The sequence below is a fragment of the Nomascus leucogenys genome, chromosome 24 (genome assembly GCF_006542625.1).
Source record: "Nomascus leucogenys isolate Asia chromosome 24, Asia_NLE_v1, whole genome shotgun sequence".
Classification (NCBI taxonomy): domain Eukaryota; kingdom Metazoa; phylum Chordata; class Mammalia; order Primates; family Hylobatidae; genus Nomascus; species Nomascus leucogenys.
Genome location: NC_044404.1, coordinates 19,604,617 through 19,627,459, shown reverse-complemented (window position 1 = coordinate 19,627,459; position 22,843 = coordinate 19,604,617). Strand labels below are relative to the sequence as shown.

Sequence of the window (22,843 nt, the reverse complement as noted above, 5' to 3'; positions counted from 1 at the left end):
TTTGCAAGCTAATCCCTGTGTTGTCCTGGCCACTGGGGAGCTCTGATTTGAGCATGTCGTTCAGCCTCTTGACCGTGGGTATTGATTTCAGCCCTGTGCTCCCCGTGCTGCCTGGCTTTCCATTTAGGAAAGAAGCCTAGGAAAAGCCCATGCATTTCTCTTTAGGCCTCTACGTTTTTTTTTTTTTCTTTCTTTTTTCTTTTTTTTATAGATGCTGGCCTGGAACTCCTGGGCTCAAGCAGTCCCCCCACCTCGGCCTCCCAAAGTGCTAGGATTACAAGTGTGAGCCACTGCGCCTGGTCCTAGGCCTGCATGTTTAAAAGAGGTTCTTGACCAGACACGGTGGCTCATGCCTGTAATCCCAACACTGAGTGGAGACCGAGGCTGGTGGATCACTTGAGGCCAGGAGTTAGAGACCAGCCTGGGGAACATGGTGAGACCCGGTCTCTACTAAAAATACAATAATTATCCAGGCGTGGTGGCAGACCCCTGGAATCCCAGCTACTTGGGAGGCTGAAGCAGGAGAATCACTTGAACCCGGGAAGTGGAGGTCGCAGTGAGCTGAAGTCATGCCACTGCACTCCAGCCTGGGTGACAGAGCGAGACTCTGTCTCAAAAAAATAAAATAAAGCACTCCAGCCTGGGCGACAGAGAGACTGTCTCAAAAAAAAATAAAATAAAAATTTCCCCCTTCTACCTCCTTGACCAGAGACCTCACCGCAGGGACTCTGGGCTTTTCCTCTTGAGCCCAAATCAGCTGAGCTGTGGTAGTGAGTCCTGGGCCCATTCCTCCTTCCCTGCAGAGTTGGGATTTTGAAATTATCAGGCATGGGCAGGGGCCAAGGTAGGGCGGGTTAATTCCTCTGCAACCTGCTCTCAGCGCTTAGCCACATTTGATCATTCACTCACATGGACGTGCAAGGCCTGAGAGTGAGTCGCTGGCAATGGCAGAGCCACCTTATTGAAATAGCATGTTAGCATTTAAACAATATTAATACTATTTGACTCATTAAATATACAAAGGCCAGTTAAAGTGCTTCCATGTGTGTGCTGTTAGTTCTGGCGGGCGACTCCTCAGATGGCTTTATGTGGTTTCAGACAACGTTTTAGCACATTCTTAAAATACCCACAAAAGCCTTTATGTAAAAACTCATAAATGCAAACCACATAAAAATTATTTTTTTCCTTGTTTCATGTCATTATGATCAAAGTACAGTAGGTAAGAAATAAATTTTCAAAATCGTGTTGTGGTCCCTCTTTAATGCTTCACGCGCAGAGCAAAGCCATAAACCACCTAGTGGGGGCGCTGTCTGTGTGCCCTGCAGGCACCTCCCACCTGAAGGTGCCGGAGCGCTCCGACAGCACTCACAGGAGAGGCCGGTGCTTCTGGGCGATTCTGAAACAGGCCTTTCTAACCGCACAGTCCTCTGCTCCCTTCGTCTTGGAATGTCAGGTTGAGACTTGTGGCTGCTTCAGTCCCTGGAGATCCCTTTTGGTGAATGGAATGCAAGTCCATTCTTGAATTATTGTAGTGTTTGAGCTGTACCTGCAGAGGCTGGGTCTCAGCATGTCTGACTCACCTCAGTTGGAACACCCCAATTCAGAGAGGGAACAGATTCAAAGCGAGAGACCAACCACGCTGCCTCTAACTCTGTCGCCGTTGTTTCTTTATTAAAAGTCAGATTGACGGTAAATTAGGATACTATCCGACTGGATAATATCCTTGCTGTTAAAAATGATTATGGAGATCATGCGGCTCCATGGAAAAATGCTAATGATTCTGTGCCAAGTGTAAAAAGCCGAATTCAGCATGGTACTCTTGCTGTGCTTACGATTATATAAAAATCATGCATCTGGACTGGAAGGGAATTTGGAAAAATCAGATTTATGGGATAAGTTGATTTATGGCATTGTGGGCTAATTTTCAAATTTCCTTTTTTAAAAAACAATAATGTTCCTGCAGTAAGTTTTAAAATTGTGGGTAAAAGAATAGTAACCCCACAATGAATGACAATTGAGCTTGCATTTTTACCTCCCCTGACTCCAGCATTTGAAACTTTAGACCTGGTCACTGTGGCCCGCCAAGGAGAAGCTGCCTATAGTGGGAGCCAGGCGACGGGGTGGGACGTTGGAGTGGAAACGGCCAGTTCCACCCTCCAAAACTTTAATGCGGTTGTTTTATTTTTCTGGAAGAAACGGAACGCTCAGGGATGGGACTGAGGGGAAGCAGCTGTGGGCCACCTGGTGGTTTTGAACTGGTCACCGGAGGGTGTCGACAAGGGCTGTCAGGCCATCGGGATTTCTCCTGGTTCCCCTCCAGGGCAGCCTGACCTGCCTCTCCCCAGTGTCCCAGCACACAGAGGAGAGCAAGCCTTGGGCAGGCACAGCACCGCAGCTCTGCATGGATCTGTGAAGGAGTGAAGGATGGAATGCCCCTGGGCTGCAAGCCTTCTTTCCAGAATGGCCAAAGGAAAGAAGGAATTATTGGCCCATCCTTTTTGCTGGCAAAGTGGGGTTTTCTTGTTTGTTTTTCTTCCCCCTCTTTTGATGTGGGGCTGCTCTCCCTGTAAGCCGACTGAAAGGGAAAACTGTGTGCTAGAACCAAGCCATCTGTCGCCAACAGGAAGGGTATTAGCAGGTCTGTTATGAGTTGCTCTTCCCTCAGTAGTATTGATGTGCCTCGTAAGTTAACTTGTGAGAATCCAGGAGAACAAGCCAGAAAGGCTCACGGAGCCCATGCTGCCAGTCATCTGAGCCCTGCTAAACCTCAGGTCCAGCAGGGGCGGTCCGTCCCTCTCCAGGTGTTCTGGGAACGTTCCAGAATGGCCTGATCTCTCCAACTCTGTGTGGGCCTGGTCCAGACCAGGAGGGCCCTATGGAGGCAGATGGGGTCTTGGGCCCTGGACCAAAACACTCATCTGCTTACCTTGCCTCGCCCCAAGAAGGGGGAGTTTGGAGACAGACTGGAATAAAGGAAATGAACTTCTGGAGTGGGAGCTCTGAGTGCCAGTGTTGGCCGGTTTCCTGGACATCACCTCTGCCAGCAGTGAGCTCTGGACCCCACAGGTGTGTCTGTTCATCCAGTGGTCCTTTTCCTCTCCTAGGAAAGGATGCCTGTTCTGCAGCTGGCCAGAGCCAGAGCCAGAGCCTTCCCCACTTTGCACAGTTTGACCAGCGTTGAGCTCAGCATCTGACACTGGACACCTCCATCCCACAGGTGTTCCCTGAGTGACACTTGTGTTAGCCAGGCAGCCCTGCCTTCATCTGCCCTCCTGCAGACTCACCTGTGGGCGCACCATGGTGTATTTGGTTTGATAATCACAGTGGGTAGTGCCGGAGAGGGGAATGGGACAGGATGTGGTCCTGCCGCAGGGGCTGGCCACAGCCTGCCTGAAGGAGCCCTGGGTGGGGAGCCAAGCGTAGCCCACCTGAGTATCGGCCCCCTGGATGCTCTGCAGTTCTGTGAGTTGGAGTGAGGGGAGACCAGCCAGGGCACCCTCATTCTCCTGGGAGGATGCCTTGCTTCCTTGGACTGGTGGTCTCTCAGTTACATTACACTCCGGTGTATTCGTATACTGATTTTTCACAAAAGCTTTTTAGTTTGGAATGGTATGACTTACTGTAAAATTGCAAAAAAAAAAAAAAAGTACAGAGAATTCTTGTATACCCATCACCCACATTCTGTAAATGTTAACATATACCATGTGTATTTTTTGTTATATAATAGCTTTGGTGAGACATAATCTACAGATACATGTTAATTTCTAGTACTTAATTTTACATTAACCGTTTGGCAGGTGTCTACTTTTCCTAATTGTTTTTGTCTCTCAACAGCCGTAGAAAGTAGATTAAGTCCCGTAGGCCCATATTCACATCACTGGTCCCTTAGTAAATAGTTGTTGGACGCATGCATGCATGAGCATAGCTCATAGCTGGAGCTGTCATTGGGTCTGTCTGACTCCCAAGCCTGTACCCACCCAGTACCCACCCAGTGCACCGTGCGGCCCACCTTCCCAGCTATCCGGGGCTGAGGGCAGGGTGCTCCCAGAATACGCCTGCCGCACTGTGGCTTTGGGGCTTAATAGGGGTCAGAAAGGCCCCAGATTTTCTGATAAAGATGTGCTCACCATGAGAGGTGAGATTGCTCACAGTTTCATTGGTTATCAACAGAGATGAGATTTCTCTCTTTGGGGCTTAATTGGGGTCGGAGAGGCTACAGACTTTCGCCACAAGAAATGAGATTTTGCATAGTTTTCATTGGTTATCAACAGCATTTGCGGTTCCCATCAGCTGACTCCACTCCTCACCTCTGCTCACGGCAGTCCCAGTGAGCCATAGTAGTTGACCTGGGTCTGTTCTGTTTGGGATACCAGACTGATTCCCATTTCTCATCTAACCTTTTCGTTCCCTCTTCCATTTGATCGTAATTAGAAATCTCTCTTCCATTTGATTATAATTAGAAATGTTTCTGGGCCAGGTGCAGTGGCTCACGCCTGTAATCCCAGCACTTTGGGAGGCCGGGGCGGGTGGATCACTTGAGGTCAGAGTTTGAGACCAGCCTGGCCAACCTGGCAAAACCCCATCTCTACTAAAAATACAGAAATTAGCCGGGTGCAGTGGTGCACACCTGTAATCCCAGCTACTCAGGAGGCTGAGGCAGGAGAATCGTTTGAACCTGGGAGGCGGAGGTTGCAGTGAGTTGAGATGGTGCCACTGCACTCCAGCCTGGGAGATGGTGAGACTTCATCTCAAAAAAAAAAAAAAAAAAAAAAAAAAAAAAAAGATGTTTTTGTATTGAGTCAGATTTGAGGAGGAAGCACTGTCTCAAGCTGAGCCCTTCACTTCCGGCTAGCGGTTTGTAGGAAGTTGCTCCGAAATACCAACTGGAGCCCTGGTCCGCCAGGCTCAGGAGGGATCAGGGTGTAAGGAGTTTGTTGCTGTATTTTCTCATCTGCCCTGTAAAATATCCCAAAAGACAGAAATGTCGACCAATTATGGTGACTCCAGTAGTCATGGCCTGCGTGGATTGTCACTGGAGGTCACTCGTGCTGTGTTCCTTATCTGGGAGGAGTGTGACGCCCAGAGAGGTTCAGTAAGCCAAAGACCACAAAGCTAGAGGAGGCGGCAGAGCCAAACTCAAACTCATCTTTATGACGCCTAAACCTACTACTACTACACCCCCAGGAATGCTGCACCCCCTCCCCCAGCCAGAGAACGATCAGAACACACCCAAGGATTGGCTCCCATAACTGTCGCAGGGAGGGCCCCTGAATCCCAGAATCTTTGCTGAGCAGCAGCCTGGGACCCAGGCTGATGATCTGTCCTTTATTTAGCATCTAACAGGCACGTTGGCCTGTTTCCTGCAGGTATTTTGAAGGCGGCGTCTCATCTGTCTACCTCTGGGATCTGGATCATGGCTTTGCTGGAGTGATCCTCATAAAGAAGGCTGGAGATGGATCAAAGAAGATCAAAGGCTGCTGGGATTCCATCCACGTGGTAGAAGTGCAGGTACTGCCTCCCAGCAGCCGGTGGCTGGGGCCACTAAGTACAGATGGCACACCAACCAGTGTCGCGCTGCTCTGTAGCAGATGCAGTAGGGGGATGCTGTGATCTCTGAACCCCTAATTGTGAGAAATGCCTCAAAGCCATTTGGATAAAGATAAGTCAAGATTGCAGTAGTCATTGATGATTAAGTTCCCAAAAGAAATATACAATTACAAATGTCCCTTTAAAAGCCAGTTGGGATTTTATAAGAAAGATAATAATGTGAGGCCAGGTGCGGTGGCTTGGGCCTGTAATCCCAGCAGTTTGGGAGGCTGAGGTGGGCAGATCACCGGAGGTCAGGAGTTCAAGACCAGCCTGGCCAATATGGCGAAACCACATCTCTACCAAAAACACAAAAAAAATTAGCCGGGCTTGGTGGCAGGTGCCTGTAATCCCAGCTACTTGGGAGGCTGAGGCAGGAGAATCGCTTGGACCTGGGAGGTGGAGGCTGCAGTGAGTTGAGATCGCACCACTGCACTCCAGCCTGGGTGACAGTGAGACTTTGTCTCCAATTTAAAAAAAAAAAGGTAATATTGTGATAATGACCTTGGAAGGGGGATGTTAGGATGACCTTGAATTCAAGGGGCCACTTCAGGCTCTTCCTCAGCTCAACAGATCTCTGTCTTGTCCTTCCAGGAGAAATCCAGCGGTCGCACCGCCCATTACAAGTTGACCTCCACGGTGATGCTGTGGCTGCAGACCAACAAATCTGGCTCTGGCACCATGAACCTCGGAGGCAGCCTTACCAGACAGGTAGAGTTACCCGCTCATAGCCACTTGCCAGCGCCCACAGGTACTGGCCTCAGCACTGACCTGCAGAGATGAGTGAGCAGGTGCCCCATTTAGGGTAAGCATGTTCAGCCAACTATAAATCCACCATCTAAGCAGGGCTTCGCATTCTCAAATAAAAGCTCTCTGGGCTGTGCAATGTTGCCCACAGCTGCTGGCACTCTGCTGGCCTCCTGCTGAGGGAGGCCAGGTGCTGGCTGTGGCTCCTCCTTACCCCTGAGGGCCCCGCACATCCCCATGCTTCAATTCATGTTGTGCTGTGAGAAGTGGTGCTTGGCCCTGTTTGCTGTCTCTGTGGCCATGCCCAGCCCATCAGTCACGCCGGCTCTCTGGGAGCAGCTTCCCTGAGCTCAGAGGGTCTGCACCTTGCTGCCCTCAGCCTAGTCCAAGGACCAGCATCGGCATCACCAAAGAGCTTGTCAGAACGGCAGAAATATCAGGTCCCACCCACACCTAGCATATCAGGATCTCCATTTGCCCAAAATTGCCCAGGTAGTGTATGCACATTGAAATTTAAGAAGTGCCCTACTGTATACCTCTCCTCCATCTTTTGTTTGGGTATCACTAGCAACCCTTCTCCACAACATTGTTCCCAGGTTCTGTCTAAGGCAAACTTGGACTTGGACTGGAAGGTACTGCCTCCCCTGAGCAAACTTGCCTGACCTTCTACCTTAGATGCTCCCATAAGCATGTAGGTGGGTTTTAAGAACCTTGTATAAAGGTCCATGTTCAGGACCCTTTACATTCCCATCCCAAGAGAAGGCCTTAATCTCGTGCCGGTGCAGTGCCACAAGATGCTTGGCGTAAAGGGGGAAGAGAAAGCATAGACCAAGCTCAGCTGGGTTTCACAAGGACCCCTCTTTGCCTTCGGAGAAGTCGGTATTGGCAGAAATGGCACAGCCTTGAGAGCCTCAGCGGGGCGCCACTTTCTGCAAGGATGCCCTTCCATTCTCGGTTCCAGTAGTCCCTGACTGTCCACTGTGAGAATTCCTTTTAACATCAGAGATCTCTTTTGGTAAGATAATTATGCTCTCAATAGCTGTGGATAAAGAAAATATGACCGAAAGGATCAATGTAGTAAATTTTTTTTTTTTTTTTAGACGGAGTCTCGCTCTGTCACCCAGGCTGGAGTACAGTGGTGTGATCTCAGCTCACTGCAATCTCTGCCTCCCAGGTTCAAGCAATTCTCCTGCCTCAGCCTCCCGAGTAGCTGGGATTACAGATGTGCACCACCACGCCCAGCTCATTTTTTGTATTTTTAGTAGAGAGGGGATTTCACCATGTTGGCCAGACTGGTCTTGAACTCCAGACCTCAAGTGACCCGCCCACCTCGGCCTCCCAACGTGTTGGGATTACAGGCATAAGCCACCAAGCCTGGCCCAGTGTAGTAAATCTTTTAAGTGAATTTGCATTCTACTAGTTAGAACAACTTCTACATGCATTTAAAAAATAGTGGTGCAAGGTGAATGTCAGCCATCATACCTGGGACCCTCCCTCCACCTATAGAAGCTCCACTGCCTCTCCTGTGTCAGAGGGCTGGAAGCCAGAAGGGATGTTGGGGTCCTCTTTTTGGCCTCTGGGCAGGGATGTCACGGTCCCATCCCAGGACTACTCACTAGTGCTCACAGAGGGCACTTAGCCTTTTTGCGTGGAAGTGGACTCCTGTCTTCCAGGGGCCATTGGCTGGGGAGGAACAACCAAACCCCCAGGCAGCCAGCTCCCCTGCAGCCTGACTCTCCCACATCCTGCCACCTGGGGAGTGGGTGGAAAATCCTGAATCTGTATCCAGAGACTGCTTCCTGTATCACTTACCACTCCAGGCTGTTGATAATTCCACCCAGTTTACAGTGACCCGGACAAATATTTAATCCTCAGCCCTCCTAATAGTTTAAATCAGAGCTGTCAGCCCATGGCCAGAGTCTGGTTCCGGTTTGCCATGAGCAGTGTCTCCTGCCAAGCTAAACCCAGGCCTGATGAGTGCCTGTTCTCAGCACACCTTGGCCAGGGCTTCGGACTTTGTTTGCGTTGCCTTTTGCTCTGGAGGCTTTAATGAGGAAATTAATGCTCTGCCATCATTCTGACGGCCAATCACCACATCATTCATTTGAGGTGCATTAAAGCTGGGGCTGGGTTCCAATGTAAGTAACTACAGAAGGGGGAGGGATTGCAATGAGGTAGACAAATCTAAGTTAATGATGCACAGTTTCTGAGCAAACGGGACGTGAGGGTTGCAGAGCTTGGCTACGGGTCCCAGAGGAGCTTTGGAAAAGCACCTGTGCTTGCTTGGATGGGAGGCGAAGGGTTCCGGGAGAAGTGAGCAGATCAGTGGTAGCATGAACACGCATGGTTTGCAGGCTGTCCCCTTGGATTAGATTGTAACCAAGGTCAAGTTATTCTCATTTAACAGGTGAGGAAACTGAGGTTCAAACTTAAATAATTTGCCCATATAACTCAACCAGTAAGAAGCAAAGCCAGGATGTGAACCCAGATTTGCCTGGTGAGAAAAAAATATGCTACTTTCTACCACACCACAACTGTTTTGGTCTTAATTCGTCCTCTGTGCCTGCCATCCGGTGACTGCTAAATAGTCAGATGGAAGTGCATGGAGCAGTCAGCTCAGTGTAGACAGGACTCTGTCTCAGCAGCCGGCATGAGCAGCTGCAGTGGACCTGTGGCCTCAGAAGCAAGCAGGCCCCGCAAGCAGGATCAACCCTGCAGAGCCACACACGAGGTCAGGGCTCCCTGGGTGTGTGCTGAGCAGCGCTGCCCTCTGGGCCCCTCCCGCAGGTGTGCCTTTGTCTTTCAGGATGATCTGCTGGAAGCCGCTTGGCCACTGGGGTGCGTTCACTACTAGAGGCTGTGAGGAGGGCTTTGAGGTTTCTAGGGAGTCCAGTGATCTGATCAGATCTGTGTTTTCAGAAGGTGGCTCTGCCCATGGGCTTGGGGGATGGGTGGTCATAGGGAAGCTGTTACAGTCATCAAGGAGAGAGATGACAAGGGCCTGGATCAGGCAGCCCTGGGAGGGTTGGAGGGGACAGCCCTGCAGCAGAGAGGTCAGTGAAGAAGCTAGTGTCAGTCTGAGGCAGGAGGTGTGGCAAGGGCAGAAACAGAGAAGGGCAGGGGAAGAAGGGCAGGCTGGGAGGCATTCTGGAGTGGAGTGGTCGGGCTGGACGACCAAGATGTGAGATGGGGGTCAGATGAGAGCCCCTTCACTTGAGTTCCTCCTTACACAGTCCTCACAGCAACCTGGGCCTGGGTTTTTCCTCTGGAAACCTGGCCTCATCCAGGTCACCCACGCTCACATGCCCTTGCCCCACGTGTGTCAGGAAGGAAGGCTGCTTGGTTTTGGAGCCGTCTCCCCAGGCCCACAGTGCCAGGCCCTAGCCCCAAGAGCCATCCCAGCCAGCATCAGCACCCTCAGCAAGGCCCCCGTGGGTCCCCAGCTTTCCCAGGGTCGTGTGGCCCAGCCTGCCTCACCCTGGCAGCAGCGGCAGCCGCCCTTCCCTGTGTGTGGCCCCAGGCGCACCCTTGTCTTCCTGTTTCCCATGGCCCATCTGGAGAAGGCCACCAGCTTTGGCTTGCTGGCACCTCGCAGGGGTCCCTTCCGTGGACACATCAGGCTGTGCCCTGTGCCCACTCGTGTCCCAGTGTAGGCGGCTGGTGGTAGGCCAGTGGCCGGGGCAGAGCGCCACTCTCCTGGGCACATGACGGAGGTGGAGGGCCTGAGCTGCGCCTGCCAGCCAGAACACAGCCAGACCAGGCGACACTCCCTCCATGCAGCCCTGCCTCCATCATTTTTGCCTTTTGTTTCTCCCACCTCCAACCACCAAAAGATGTTTCTCAGGGATGTCAACTGGAAGACAAGGTAAATAGCTAGTCTTCTGGCAAATTCCCGCAGCAGTGGGGCTGTCGGAGAGAAGGTGAGCCGCAGGCTGGCCAGATTGTACCTTCCTGCCAAGGCTTATGGATGTGTGTGAGGAAAGGCGGGCAGAAGGTACCCTCTGGCACACTGCCACTTGGCCCCCCATTGGGAGGGTTGTAAAGCAAGTGAAAAAAGGTTGCAAGCCCCAAGTTCCAAAATGTTGAAAAGGAAGTTGTACTGAGAGGTCACTTCTCCTATGTGACAGCAGAGACGTGGGAAAGAGGCGAGACTGTAAATCTCTGGAAAGAGATCCAAGGTTTCCCATCCGGGGAAGGGCCCTGCAGATGTTCGTTTGATATTTTCTCAGCTTCTAAATATTTAGAAATGAAGGTGGAATGTTTTGTTGAGTGGGGAGATCAGGCAGATCATTGGTTAGTGCGCAGTCTCTCTCCACTCAGCAGTAGACACCCCCAATATATCTTCAGGCAGTAAATCCCCAGCAGAGGCACTTGCCTGTGTATCCTAGCAGGAACATCCTCTTTGACTTGCGTTTGGCAGTTAGGCCAGGCAGTATATTTTTGTCACAGGGAAGAAGCCCATCACCCTTCCAGATGCAGGGAACAAAGGGTGGGCCGGGCCCAGCTTGGCAATTCCAAGAGTGCACACTTGCTGGGGAGGCCTGGCTGCAGCTGCACACACGCTCCTCGTGTCCTGTGGGGTTGCCTGGGTTCAGGGGTGGAGATGCTTGAGCAGCGCAGCTTCAAGGGACAGCTGGGTTTTTGTCAGATGACCTGGGGTGGAGTGACCAGTGCCTGGCTGAGAAGGAAAGCTGGCCTGAGACAGGCCCCCCACAGCCATCCTGTGCTGTGAAGGGGCAGAAACAGGAGAGGAAGGGACTGGAGATCCCTGGCAGGTGGCGGCTGAGGCAGGGATGGACCCTGCTCAGGTTTTCTGAGCCCTGGATTGTGGTTTGTTCTTTGGTTTTCTGGTAAAGGATGTAGATGAAATTGAGCCAGCAGAGAGATCTCATAAAAGGAAGCAGGTTTCAGAATCACCCAGACCTTAATTCGGATCCTAGCCCAGGAACTTTCCAGCTGTGTGACCTAGACAGACCTCCACCTCTTTGAAACTCAGTGTTGATAATGCCCATTTTGAAAGATAATAGTTCCAGCACTTTGAGAGGCTGAGGCAAGAAGATTGCTTGGCCAGGGGTTCGAGACCAACCTGGGCAACAGTTGCACTGCCCCCTACCTCTTCCCCCCTCCCAACAAAACAAAAAATTATCTGGGTGGGGTGGCACCTGTGGTCCTAGCTTCTTGGGAGGCTGAGATGGGAGGATCATTTGAGCCCAGGAGTTTGAGATTATAGTGAGCTATGATTGCACTGTTGCATTCCAGCCTGGGCAGCAGAGCAAGACCCTGTCTCTAAAAAACATAATAAACAAATTTTATTAAAAAAAAGAAATGGAAAGATCGGGTACAGTGGCTCATGTCTGTAATCCCAGCACTTTGGGAGGCTGAGGCAGGTGGATCACGAGGTCAGGAGTTCGAGACCAGCCTGACCAACATGGTGAAACCCCGTCTCTACTAAAAATACAAAAATTAGCTGGGTGTGGTGGCACGCACCTGTAATCCCAGCTACTCAGGAGGCTGAGGCAGGAGAATCACTTGAACCCGGGAGGCAGAGGTTGCAGTGAGCCAAGATTGCGCTCCAGCCTGGGTGACAGAGCGAGACTCCATCTCAAAAAAAAAAAAAAAAGAAAGATCATTGTAGAGTTGAAACAAAAAACTATTTTTACACAGTTTTATGCTCAATAAATAATAACTTTTGCCAGGCACGATGGCTCATGCCTGTAATCCCAACACTGGGAGGCCAAGGCAGGCAGATCACTTGAGCTCAAGAGTTTAAGACCAGCCTGGGCAACAAAGTAAGACCCTGTCTCTACAAAAAAATACAAAAATTAGCCAGGTGAGTCAGCATATACCTGTAGTCCCAGCTACTCAGGAGGCTGAGGTGGGAGGATGGCCTGAACCTGGGAGGCAGAGGTTGCAGTGAGCCATGATAACAACACTGTTCCAGCCTGGGCAACACAGCCAGACCCTGCCTCAAAAATAAAAATAAAAACAATAACTTTTACTGCTACTACCATATATCTTGCAAGGAGAGGCTTTTTGAATATGTACAATTCTAGATTCACAATTTTCCTAAACTGGGCAACCCTAACTTTCCCTGGGAGGCCGTCTGACCACCATCTTCTGGCCTGGCTGCACGCCAGGTCCTGACCTCCAACCCACAGCATGGTGTGGTGACCAGGAGGACCAGACGAGTCCTGGGGATGGAGCTGTGCTTTGACAGTCGGTGAGAGCTGCCATTCTGGCAGGCCCCGCTCTAGGCCTTTTGTGTACATTTGTTTATTTAGTGCGAGGTGAAGGCAAAGAAATGGAGGCCTAGACAAGCCCAGGCCCTTTCCTTTCGGGCTGTAGCACAGGAGCTGTGGGGCCTCAGAGCTGTGAGTGGGGCCCATGCCTTAGGGCCACGCCCTCTGGCTTGGGCTAGAAGATGCCCCATGGCAGTGGGAGGTATAATATATCCCCTCTGGGGGAAAGGCTGCCAGCTTCCAAACACTTGCCTGTGTTAGGGCCATGGGGAGGAGGAGAAGTGCCTGCGGGGGACACACGGGCCAGGCTCCAGCTTCAGACGCCATTGGAACCACCTTGTGGAACATCTGTGCAGCCACAGCACATAAAAATGTTTTCCTTCTGGCAGCCACTTTTATAAGGATGTAATAATATATGCAGTGCACAAACGGTTCTATTTTTGGTGGGTCGGTATTGCCAGCGAGCTGACCCTGACCAGGTGTGGAGGGGAGTGAGCAGGGGCGGGCGAGGGGGCTGTGGAAATACGGCCAGGTGCGCCGAGCCCTGTTCCCCTCACTCCCCAGGCACCTTTCTCCTTCCCTCCCCAGCCGCTGCGTGGCCATTTATGTGGGCTCAGCTTCCCTACCACAGGCTGAGGGGGGCCTGTGTTCTGGGGGATCAGTCTGCTCCTGGGGACAGTGCCACACACTGCAAGACCCAGCCCTCTCCTCCACCCGACCTCTTCTACCTTTGGTGGCTAAGGGGTTTTGCCTGTTCGTTGTAAGATGGCTCTTGATTCTGAAACACAAAGATGGTAACCAAGAGGCCAAATTGCTGCTGTGACTGGACTTGCCCAGGTGACCCAGGACCTTTGCCGATGGCTGGGGCCTCTCTCTGGGCTGTTGGTGCCCATTTAAAATGGGGCCCACAGTGAGCTCAAAACCCTCATCCCTTCCCTAGGGTGGCTGGGAATCTGCCGTCCACATGGAGCCGGGGAGGAGGAGAGACTCTGATTTGCTGGAAGGACCTCATTCATTTCCATCCAACCCCCAGGCTTCCCTGCCTGTAGAGCTGACTCCACCCAGCCCTGAGCCTAGGCACAATAACCACCTTCATGTCTGGGAGAACACACAGTCCCCAGGGGCCGGCATGCAAAAGTTCTTTTTGAAGATGAATGGATGGAGCCCCCTCCGTCCTGAGGGTGCTCCCCAGCTCTTGTTGAGCAGACAGCCCACCCTATCGTCTTGGCACCAGAGTTTTGCTAATGGCAGATAAAGATGATGTTCCAGCAGACGCTCCACTGCTGCCAAGGGTGGTGTGTTTATTAGACCTGAAATGAGAACTGTCACTCTCAAGTTCATGGGCACTCTCACTACTCCTGTTTTATGGAGACCCCCTGGAGTCTGAGGGTCGAGATTCCTCAGGATGACTCGCCAGAGTGTGCCAAGACAGATGGGAGCAGAGAAGCCGGTCTTTCTAGCGTTTCTCTCCCTCTTTTCCAGTAGTCCTCAGCAAAACAGTCTTGCCAGAACCAGATGTCTTTTTTCTGCAGATATTTACTGTTATGACTTGGGAGGCAGCAGGTTCTGGACTGTTGCCCTCACCTAGACACCCCCTTGTCAGATGCCACCCATTTTCTCAGACCCGTCGGTCTCCCGGACCACATTGCTTTGTGAGCAGATGCCTGTCAGGGACAGCTCTATCAGAACAGACCAAGTCCAGCCCAGTGAGCCATGATGTTCTCTCACTGCTCGGTCCCCCCTCTGCCATCTACAGCGACATAGGTTGGGTCTGTTCCCCTGGCAGACAGCAGGCCTTCAGAGCCCTGCCAGAATCTCGTGTCTCCCCTAGCACACACACATCCCTCCCCACCCACCACCGCCAGGCCTGGATAGCCCTAGTTCTTTCCCATTTCTTGGTGTCAAGGTGTTCAGACCTTTTAAGCAGATGAACTCTAACTCATTCAAGGCTTTTAAAACCCAGTGCCTTAGCAGAGTACAGTGGCACGCACCTGTAGTTCCAGCTGTGTGGGAGGATTGCAGGAGTTCCTGTCCAGCCTGGGCAACATAGCAAGACCTTGTCTCTTAAAAGAAAATTAAAAAAAAAAAAAAGTGCCCTAAACTGAATCCAGCCCTGCAGATGTAGCTGGGCCAGGACAGAACAGAGGGGAACCACTGCCTTCCCAAGCAAGTGATGGAACCTGGCAGCTGCAATGTCTTCATCATGCGATGGGGTGGGAATGCTGCTCCTTATCTGGGCACAAGGAATACTGGCATTTATGCACCTTAAAGTTGCACAAAAGCTTTCCTAGTAGCCACGTCTCGTCCTTGTCAAACTTGAAATTATCTAAAAACCACAAGTCTCTTCATAGGAACTGTTTGCAAGTCAGTAGTTCCCCATTTTGTACTCCATGAAATGCACCCTTGAGCCTAAATATCTGGCTTGCATTTGCCCCAGTACATTTAACTGGCATGGTGAAGTAGGAAGAGCAAAGGCATTGGAATCTAACAGTGCTGTGTGATTCTTGCTTCTTTAAGCTTCAGTTTCCTTGGGTTTAAAACAGGGTTCCTAGGAAGCTGGGATGGAAAAAGGTGGCTGCTGCCTGGCTCCATTCCAAGTTGCTGCTCTTGTTCTGTAGCTAGCCCAGGTTTCCGGGTTCCATATTAACTCTGTGACCATCTCACCCCTTGACACAGTCGATAGGAAGCTGGTCATTCTCTCAGCTGGGCCTTAAGTCCTGGACAAACAAGTTGACCAAGGGCAGGCAGAGACTGCTCCAGGGTGCCACATAATATATGTAGTACACAAATGGTTCTGTTTTTGGTGGGTCAGTATTGCCCGCGAGCTGACCCTGACCAGGTGTGGAGGGGAGTGGACAGGGGGCTGTGGAAATGTGGCCAGGTCCCTACCCCTATCGGCAGAGGCTCCATCCTGCCCTAACTCTCAGCCACAGGTGCCCTTCCTGTCAGCCACAGATGGTGGACGGGAACTTGCCAAAAGGATGCGACCCTATTTAAGTAGTTGTGTTTTCTTCCAAGCCAGCATCCCCACCAAAACAGGAAAAGAAGTGCTCTGATGCAGGCCTTGTTCACAGTGAGCCTGGCTGGCTCCTCATGATCTCTGACTTTAAAATGTGCCAGCAGATGATTTTAACGGTCCCATCAAAAATTGTTGTCTGGATCAGTTTTGAGCTAGCATTTCCTTGCAGAGGCCATTCTTCCTTTTTTGACAAAAGTCGGGTCGGCCAGGTGCAGTGGCTTACATCTGTAATCCCAGCACTTTGGGAGGCCAAGACGGGTGGATTACCTGAGGTCAGAAGTTCAAGACCAGCCTGGCCACCATGGCAAAACCCCATCTCTACTAAAAATACAAAAAAAAAAAAAAAAAAAAAAAACCGGCATGGTGGCGGGCACCTGTAATCCTAGCTACTGGGGAGGCTGAGGCAGGAGAATCACTTGAACCTGGGAGGCAGAGGTTGCAGTGAGCCGAGATTGCACCATTGCACTCCAGCCTGGGTGACAAGAGCGAAACTCCGTCTCAAAAAAAAAAAAAATAGACAAAAGTCGGGTCAGTGCTGCTGCCCCCCCAGCGTCAAGGATTGCAATCACAGGTCAGGTTTGCCCAAACCTGGAAGCCTGGTCGTTTAAAGTGGCTTGGTTCTCTCCTGCCCTCTGCTCACCCCCTCTTAACCAGGTTGGTTCCACCTTTCGCAGCCTGAAAGTCAGTCTCCCTGATGAGGAGATGTAGAAATAGGTGAGAAGCAACAGAGCCCGTACCCTCTGAGGCAGTATCTCCCCCCAGACTCCACCCTGTTCTTCTGGTTCCAAAGAGAGGAACCCGCCTTTGCCGGTTTTTCTTCCACGGGCCTGAACTCATTTTGAACTCTACCCTTTCTGATGCTGTTCTTTTCTTCCTCTTTCTTGATTATTTATTTCGGCTTCCACATTTTATTTCAACAACATCAGTCATGGTAGCTGCGTGTTCTTATTTTCAGTGCAGTAACGTTGAGCATTTGTGTGCCTAGCACTCTCCCAGGTACCCTGTGAGTTATGAGACAGGCACATCTCTCCTTAAAGAATTTATATTCTTGTCAGGGAAATAAGGCTTCAGATAAGAAAAAAATTCGGGGGAAAGTGCCGAATTCCTTCTTCCCTAACCTGCCTCCATTTCCTCCCTCCTCCGAGTTGAGGTGATTGGGTCAGAGCCAGCTCTTCCTGGGCTTGGGAAGAGGAGATGGGGCTTGAGTGCTGTCGCCCCCCTCATAACCTCAGAGTCTGTATTGAGACTCTCTTGCTCAAACTCCCCTCGCAGAGTAGAACGAACAGGCCCCGGCGCGAGGAAGGGCTTGACCCAGGCTCTGCCATTGCCACCTGCATGACTAGGGGGAGCCACTGAATCCCTCTGGCCTGGAGTCTCTGTCAGAGGTTGTCTGTCCCTCCCCGAGACCACAGCAGATGGCACCCCAAAGCCACCATTCGGGAGCGTCAGGGCGCAGCAGCAGCACAGAAGCTTCCCCTGTAGTGTCAGGCCCTGAACCTGGGGTGGATGGCCCAGCGTGGGCCTGGGCCTGCCAGTGGAGGCCTGAAGACAAACCGAGCGAGTCTTCTCCAATTGGCTCGGGTGAGCCGGTGCCTGCCAAGGGCCGCTGGCTTCGCCATCCCTGCTGTGGCTCTGGGCATCTGCCTGCTCTACCACGGACAGCAGCAAAATCTTCTCCCATGGAAGTGGGGACTCGGGGCTTCTGCCCTCTGGGCTCTTTTTGGTCTGAAACTGAAGTCAGTTTGTGCTTCAGTTCCCAGGCTGCAAAAGTGGCCTTGTCATACCTGCAGCTGGCTCCACGGTGGGAACAATAGGCTCTTTGCAGACCATGGAGGTGGGCTGGGCTGTCTGCCGTTCTCAGAAAGCTCTGGCTTTCTCTGACTTGGAATGTTTCTGTCTTTCGCAGATGGAGAAAGATGAAACTGTGAGTGACTGCTCCCCACACATAGCCAACATCGGGCGTCTGGTAGAGGTGAGTGGCCTAGGCTCTGGCTGGCTCCTGCATTGACCCACGGCAGTGACACTGCACCCCTGGAGCCGCTGTGCTGGCCTCCTTCTCTGCTGCTTTCTCTCAGCTCCACAGCAGCAAGCAGAGCGCTTCGCGGATTTTGCCCAGGCCTCATATTTTCGGAGCCTCTGATTTGGATGCCAGCAGGCTCCAGCTTCAGGGCCACCTCCTGCTCCACCCCCAGACCTGGGCTCCCAGAAGACTGCTCAGGTGCTGGCTCTGGTGCGCACTAGGTCTTGTCTCCCCTGATCGCCTGGGTTGAGGCCCTGCGCTGGGAGAGGAAGCAGATCCCAGGAATGCCAGTGGGCCCTGGCGTGGCTTCAGTTGCAGCTGCCTTGGCCCTCCTGTCACCACGTTGTTTGGGAGGGCATGGAGGTGCTCTCCGGTTTCACAGAATTGTTCACAAAATTAGTGGGGAGCCTGAGGGGTGGTGATGTGGTTTAGACCATCTCCCAGGCATGGGCAGAGTTGGCCACCAATCCCTGGGTAGTGGCTTCCTCCCTGCCTGTGGACGGGAAGGTGCCTGGAGCACAGATGGCAGGTGGGGTCTTGGCAGCCTGGAGCTTGCTCACCGATGCCCCAGAGCAGGCGTGTGCCGCCCTTCAGTGGCCACAGTGGGGACTGCAGGGTTGGCGGGCGGAGGGAGGGCGTGGGCTTCAGGGTTCCTGACTGTTTGCCACTGCGCTGACCAACCTCCCTTCCAGGACATGGAAAATAAAATCAGAAGTACGCTGAACGAGATCTACTTTGGAAAAACAAAGGATATTGTCAATGGGCTGAGGTAATGTACCAGAAAGCACAAGGTTTAGAAGCAGAAAGAGGGATTTGAACCCTGGCTCTGCCAGTTACTAGCTGTGTGGTCTTGGGCCTCGGTGTCCTCATTGGTAGGCTGCAGTGCCCCTCTGCTGGGATGATGATGATGCCGATTTTGGAAAGTAAAATCCTGATGTGTCATCTGCACACTCTGTAGCAGCTGTCGGTCCCTACCTGCACCGTTTGTTTTCTGGGGCACGTTCACCCTTAACAGCCATTGGTGCCCTTGCTCCTGGAGCCTCCTCAGCCCTGCAGTTTGTCAGTCCCCACTCAGAAATCTCCCCACCCTCCAGCCTGGGCCTAGGGGAGCCATGACACCACATTCTGGGCAGCCCGGTTGCCTCTGGCTGGCCTGCTCTCCAAGACAGCAGAGCACAACATGCAGGCAGGGCCCTCAGCCTGGGCGTTCTCAGGGGGCCCCAGCCTCTCTGACGTCCTCTGCCGGGGCTCTGCTGCCAGTGGCCAGTGGCCTGCACCATCCCACCCACCTCGTGCCCTCAGCTCTGCAGTGTCAGCCTGAACAAAAGCTGGGGGCTCTCTGGACCCTCCAGGTCTATAGCGGACAGAGCAGGAGGCAGGCCTCTGACATGAGGCCAGAGCCCAGCTGGGGGCAGTAGGTGACTGAGTGAGCACTGGCCTTGGAGTCAGGAGGCCGGGATCTCCCCTAAGCTCTGTCATCCCGAGCTGCATGGCCTCTGGCACTCCTCGCAGAGGCCCTTGTCCAGTCGAGGAGGCAGGGTCGGCTGAGATGATGAATCTAGAACACGCTCTGCAGTCCAGCAGCACTGTGTGAGTCGGGCTGTGCTATGCCCTTAGCGGCCAGCCCTCTCACCCACTGCCATGGCGTAGCTCTCACAGCCCAGCCCAGAGGAGAGGCAGGTTGCAGTCCTGGGGCTGCCCCAGCTCGTGGACTGGGGTGGGCAACAGATTTCAGTCACCTGCTTTACAGTTTTAAAACAGGAGGAGTCCTCTTTGGACCCTTGTCTTCTGATCTCCTGCCCACCTGGGGGAGGCTTGGTCTTCATGACCTGTGACAGGGTCAGAGCCCAGTGGTCCCTGGCGTTAGGCGTGCCACCCGCAGCCACTGCCCGATACACCAAACACCCTTTCCCGCCCAGCCAACCTGCACAGTCCCCAGGCAGTGGCTGGGAAGTGGGGGAGAGCAGCAGAAGAGCCTGCGGGTGGTGGTGGCGAGCCCTGAATACCACGACCACCGCCAGCGTGGGCCTCTGCAGCGGCGATACCACTCCGCAGCCCAGAGCCGCTGCGGCATCCCCCCTTCTGCCTCGTGGGTCTCCCTGAATTTCCTCCTCAGCTGTGGCCCCCTGCGTTCCTGGCTTCTCGTCGTTCTCTTCCCTCCCACTCCACTCATCTTGAACACTCTCTGTAGATCTATTGATGCTATCCCTGACAACCAAAAGTTTAAGCAGTTGCAGAGGGAGCTCTCTCAAGTGCTGACCCAGCGCCAGATCTACATCCAGCCTGATAATTAAGCCGATCCAGGTACCCTGCCTGAGAGCTGCGAGACCGTCCCCACTAAAACAGGACTCACCAACCCGCCGAGACCCTGCCGGTCCGGCTGCTGCTGCGCGGCCATTTAAACCACCACTAACCCCCACGTGTGCTCCCGGCCGGTGCGCAGCCACATTCCCATGTAGCCTCGGCCCCATGTAACATGGCACCTATCACGTGTGTGTGCTTTCCACTCTGGGTGGAGGCTGAGTGTGGGGAAGACGGCTGATTTTTTGGCTTTTGCTTCTGAAGAAGCCCAGGCCAAGGGACGGATGCTGCCTCTCCAGCAGCAGCCACTTGTGTGCACCGGCCTGACTGTCCCTAGGGCAGGGGTCTGCCTGCCATCCACCCCTGCATGCTTCAGAGGAGCCTCTGATGCTGATGCAGGGATCCCAGAAGCCAAATAAGCCCCCCCTTCCCCCGCTCAGTGGCACATTGGCTGTCCAGGGCTAGCTGGCTTGGAAGGGGTGACCTCACTCTCTGATCTCTGCGTCTCTGGGGTTGGAGGGCAGAGTCGGGGCTGGACTACACCCCGGCCGGCTCCGATGCTCTGCTGGAGCTGCCTGGACGCCCAGTACCGACTCGGCCACAACCAGCATAACCTTCCGCCCCTAACGAGCTGCAGCTGTTCCTTTAAACAGGTTACGCTGATGGAAAGGAAAATAGTCTTGCTTGTTGGTAATGGCCAAGAACCATGACTTGAGCTTGTGACAGATCCAGATGTAGGGAAGGAGGCAGCATCCCTGGAGAGCAGGAGGGAAACTTGTTTGTAAAAAGAAGGCATTTGGAACCCTGCCAGCTGGTGCTGCAGAGCCCAGGTCCAGGGGCTCCGCACTGAAGGCCCACCCCAGAAGGGGTGCAGCAGGCTTTCCAAGGTGGAGGTGGGGTCAGGCACTTAGAAAACCAGGCGGAGCTGCTTTTCCGAGGCCGTGGGACTTAAGTGCACGAGTCTGGTCTGTGTGTGCCAACTTAAGGCCCAAGACTCTGGTCAGCCTCACAATGTGGCCATCAGGCATTTCCATCATGGCATTGAGAAAAAACCCTTTTTAAGATACACCGTGATGGTGCAGTTCCCTGGCCGTCCACTGGGGGTGTCCTGGCATAGAAACCCTGGCAGCCAGGTCTGCTCAGGACGACTCCTCCCTCCCACAGAGTTGAGCACTGTCTCCAAGCGCTGATTCGAGGTTGTTTGGCCGTGACCTTACCAAGCATTGTCCCTTAAATAAGCCCCCTGCTCCTTCTGCCTTCCACCATTTCACTTCTAACTTCCTGTGTCTAACTTGATTCTGGCTCTGGAACTTTCTCCTATGTGCGGTCCAGCCAAGACCTGGCAGGCTTGGCTCTTCCTTCCCAGAAGGAAGTGACCACCCAGGCTAGGGGTCCTGTACGCTGCTGCTTTGCCCGCCGCGTCTCCCGCTGGCCATGTTGACCTCCCGCTGTGAGCTTGGCAAGAAGCCCCTGGGGAATCGGCTGAGATTTGGAGCCTGAGGGCCGTGGGAGCTGATGCCTTTGGCCGCCGCAGAGCCAGGGACAGTCCCGAGAAGATACTCAGAAACGTGTATTTCCCCAGCATGAACCAAATGTCTGCGTTTCTCCTGGGAGTTTTTTCAGTTGTATGCAGCTTGCTTCCAGGTCTTGTCTTACGGCACCTGCTGAGTATTTTGAGGGCTCTTCCTGTGACTTCTAGGGATTCGGTAGCCAGAACTCAATCTGGGTGCTGTTGCTTCTCCTGGGCCCTGCTTCACTTCCATTTGCCTGTTTTTGCTTTTGGGGATTGATTTTTCTGATTATTCCTTCCCATGGCTGGTGTGAATCAAACGTGAGAGTCCGGCTGAGTGCACTCTCCGTATAACTCTTCTTGAGCAGCCCTCTACCCACTCTTTCCACTGCTTCTAAACTGTTACAAAACCTACATTTAGGAAGTCCTTGCCTAAACATTATGTTGGGTAAATTTCACAAAATGATTAAAGAATTGCTAGAGGCGCATTCCTCTGAGCCTCAGTTTCCTCATCTGTAAATTGGGTTGATAGCTTTTTTCTTTTAAGCCTTGACTTCGCTTTTTGTTGTTGTCATTGTAGAGATGGGGGGGGGTCTCACTATGTTGCCCAGGCTGGTCTCGAACTCCTGGCCTTAAATGATCCTCCCGCCTTGGCCTCCCAAAGTGCTGGGATTACAGGCTTGAGCCACCACATCCGGCTGGGTTGATAGTTCAGACTTCCCCAGGATGCCCGTGAGAATTAAATGAGATAATATATGTGAAAGGTGTTTTGTAAACTGTGAAATCTCCATAAGCCTTCATTGTTTCTGGCTTTGTTGATGAGCGTCCCCACACATACGTGCATGCACCCTGAACGTTTCCCCATAAATCCAGAATTTGACAGCAGGGATACTAGGGACACTTGGCTGTCTTGTGCCGCCCTTTGCAATCCAGGCTGAGGGGTTTTCTGGGCCAAGTTAACAGCGGATGGTGCCTCACAGCAGAGGCCTGAAAGCACCTGCTGCGTGGGCCATGAACACAGTGTGCTCAGACACGTGGAGACACTGGTTCTTACCCACTCCCAGGGGTGGGATAACGCTGCACCTTGTACTTGTGGGGTGAGGAATGAGGCTCCTCTGCTGGGCAGGGCCTGGGCGAGGGGGAAGCTTTTATAGTAGAACCCGCATGGCCCCAGAGTCCTCCCCTCTTAGCCCCTGGCCTGAGTCCCCAGCCAGCAACCCAGGGTAGCTGTTCTGAAGCAGAGGGGCTTTGTTGCATTGTGTTTGGAAGCCCAGAAGCCACCTTGTGGCTTAGGGTGACATGGGGGCCTACACACAGAGGAGTGAACTTAGGGTTCTAGGGACTATGGCTGGGTCACCGGTGGCCAGGGGCAGAGATGAGCACCTGTCCATGTAAGCCATATGCCACCCTCACAGGGCCTG

At 52.8% G+C, this 22,843-nt stretch overlaps 1 protein-coding gene and 1 pseudogene across 4 annotated transcripts in view; both read left to right on the top strand.

Annotated features, from left to right (window-relative positions):
• Window positions 1-22,843, top strand: part of CAPZB (capping actin protein of muscle Z-line subunit beta) — a 146,859-nt gene that overhangs the window by 122,970 nt on the left and 1,046 nt on the right. For 2 of the 4 annotated variants that reach the window (XM_030805429.1, XM_030805427.1), the window contains exons 5-9: window positions 5,367-5,508; window positions 6,181-6,297; window positions 17,498-17,563; window positions 18,304-18,380; window positions 19,803-19,915. In XM_030805429.1, the coding sequence (XP_030661289.1) occupies window positions 5,367-5,508; window positions 6,181-6,297; window positions 17,498-17,563; window positions 18,304-18,380; window positions 19,803-19,905 (505 nt within the window). In that variant the 3' untranslated portion in view covers window positions 19,906-19,915. The remainder of the gene's footprint in view (window positions 1-5,366; window positions 5,509-6,180; window positions 6,298-17,497; window positions 17,564-18,303; window positions 18,381-19,802; window positions 19,916-22,843) is intronic. The other 2 variants (XM_030805430.1, XM_030805428.1) reach the window with 1 other exon arrangement.
• Window positions 7,641-11,408, top strand: LOC115833004 (annotated as a pseudogene).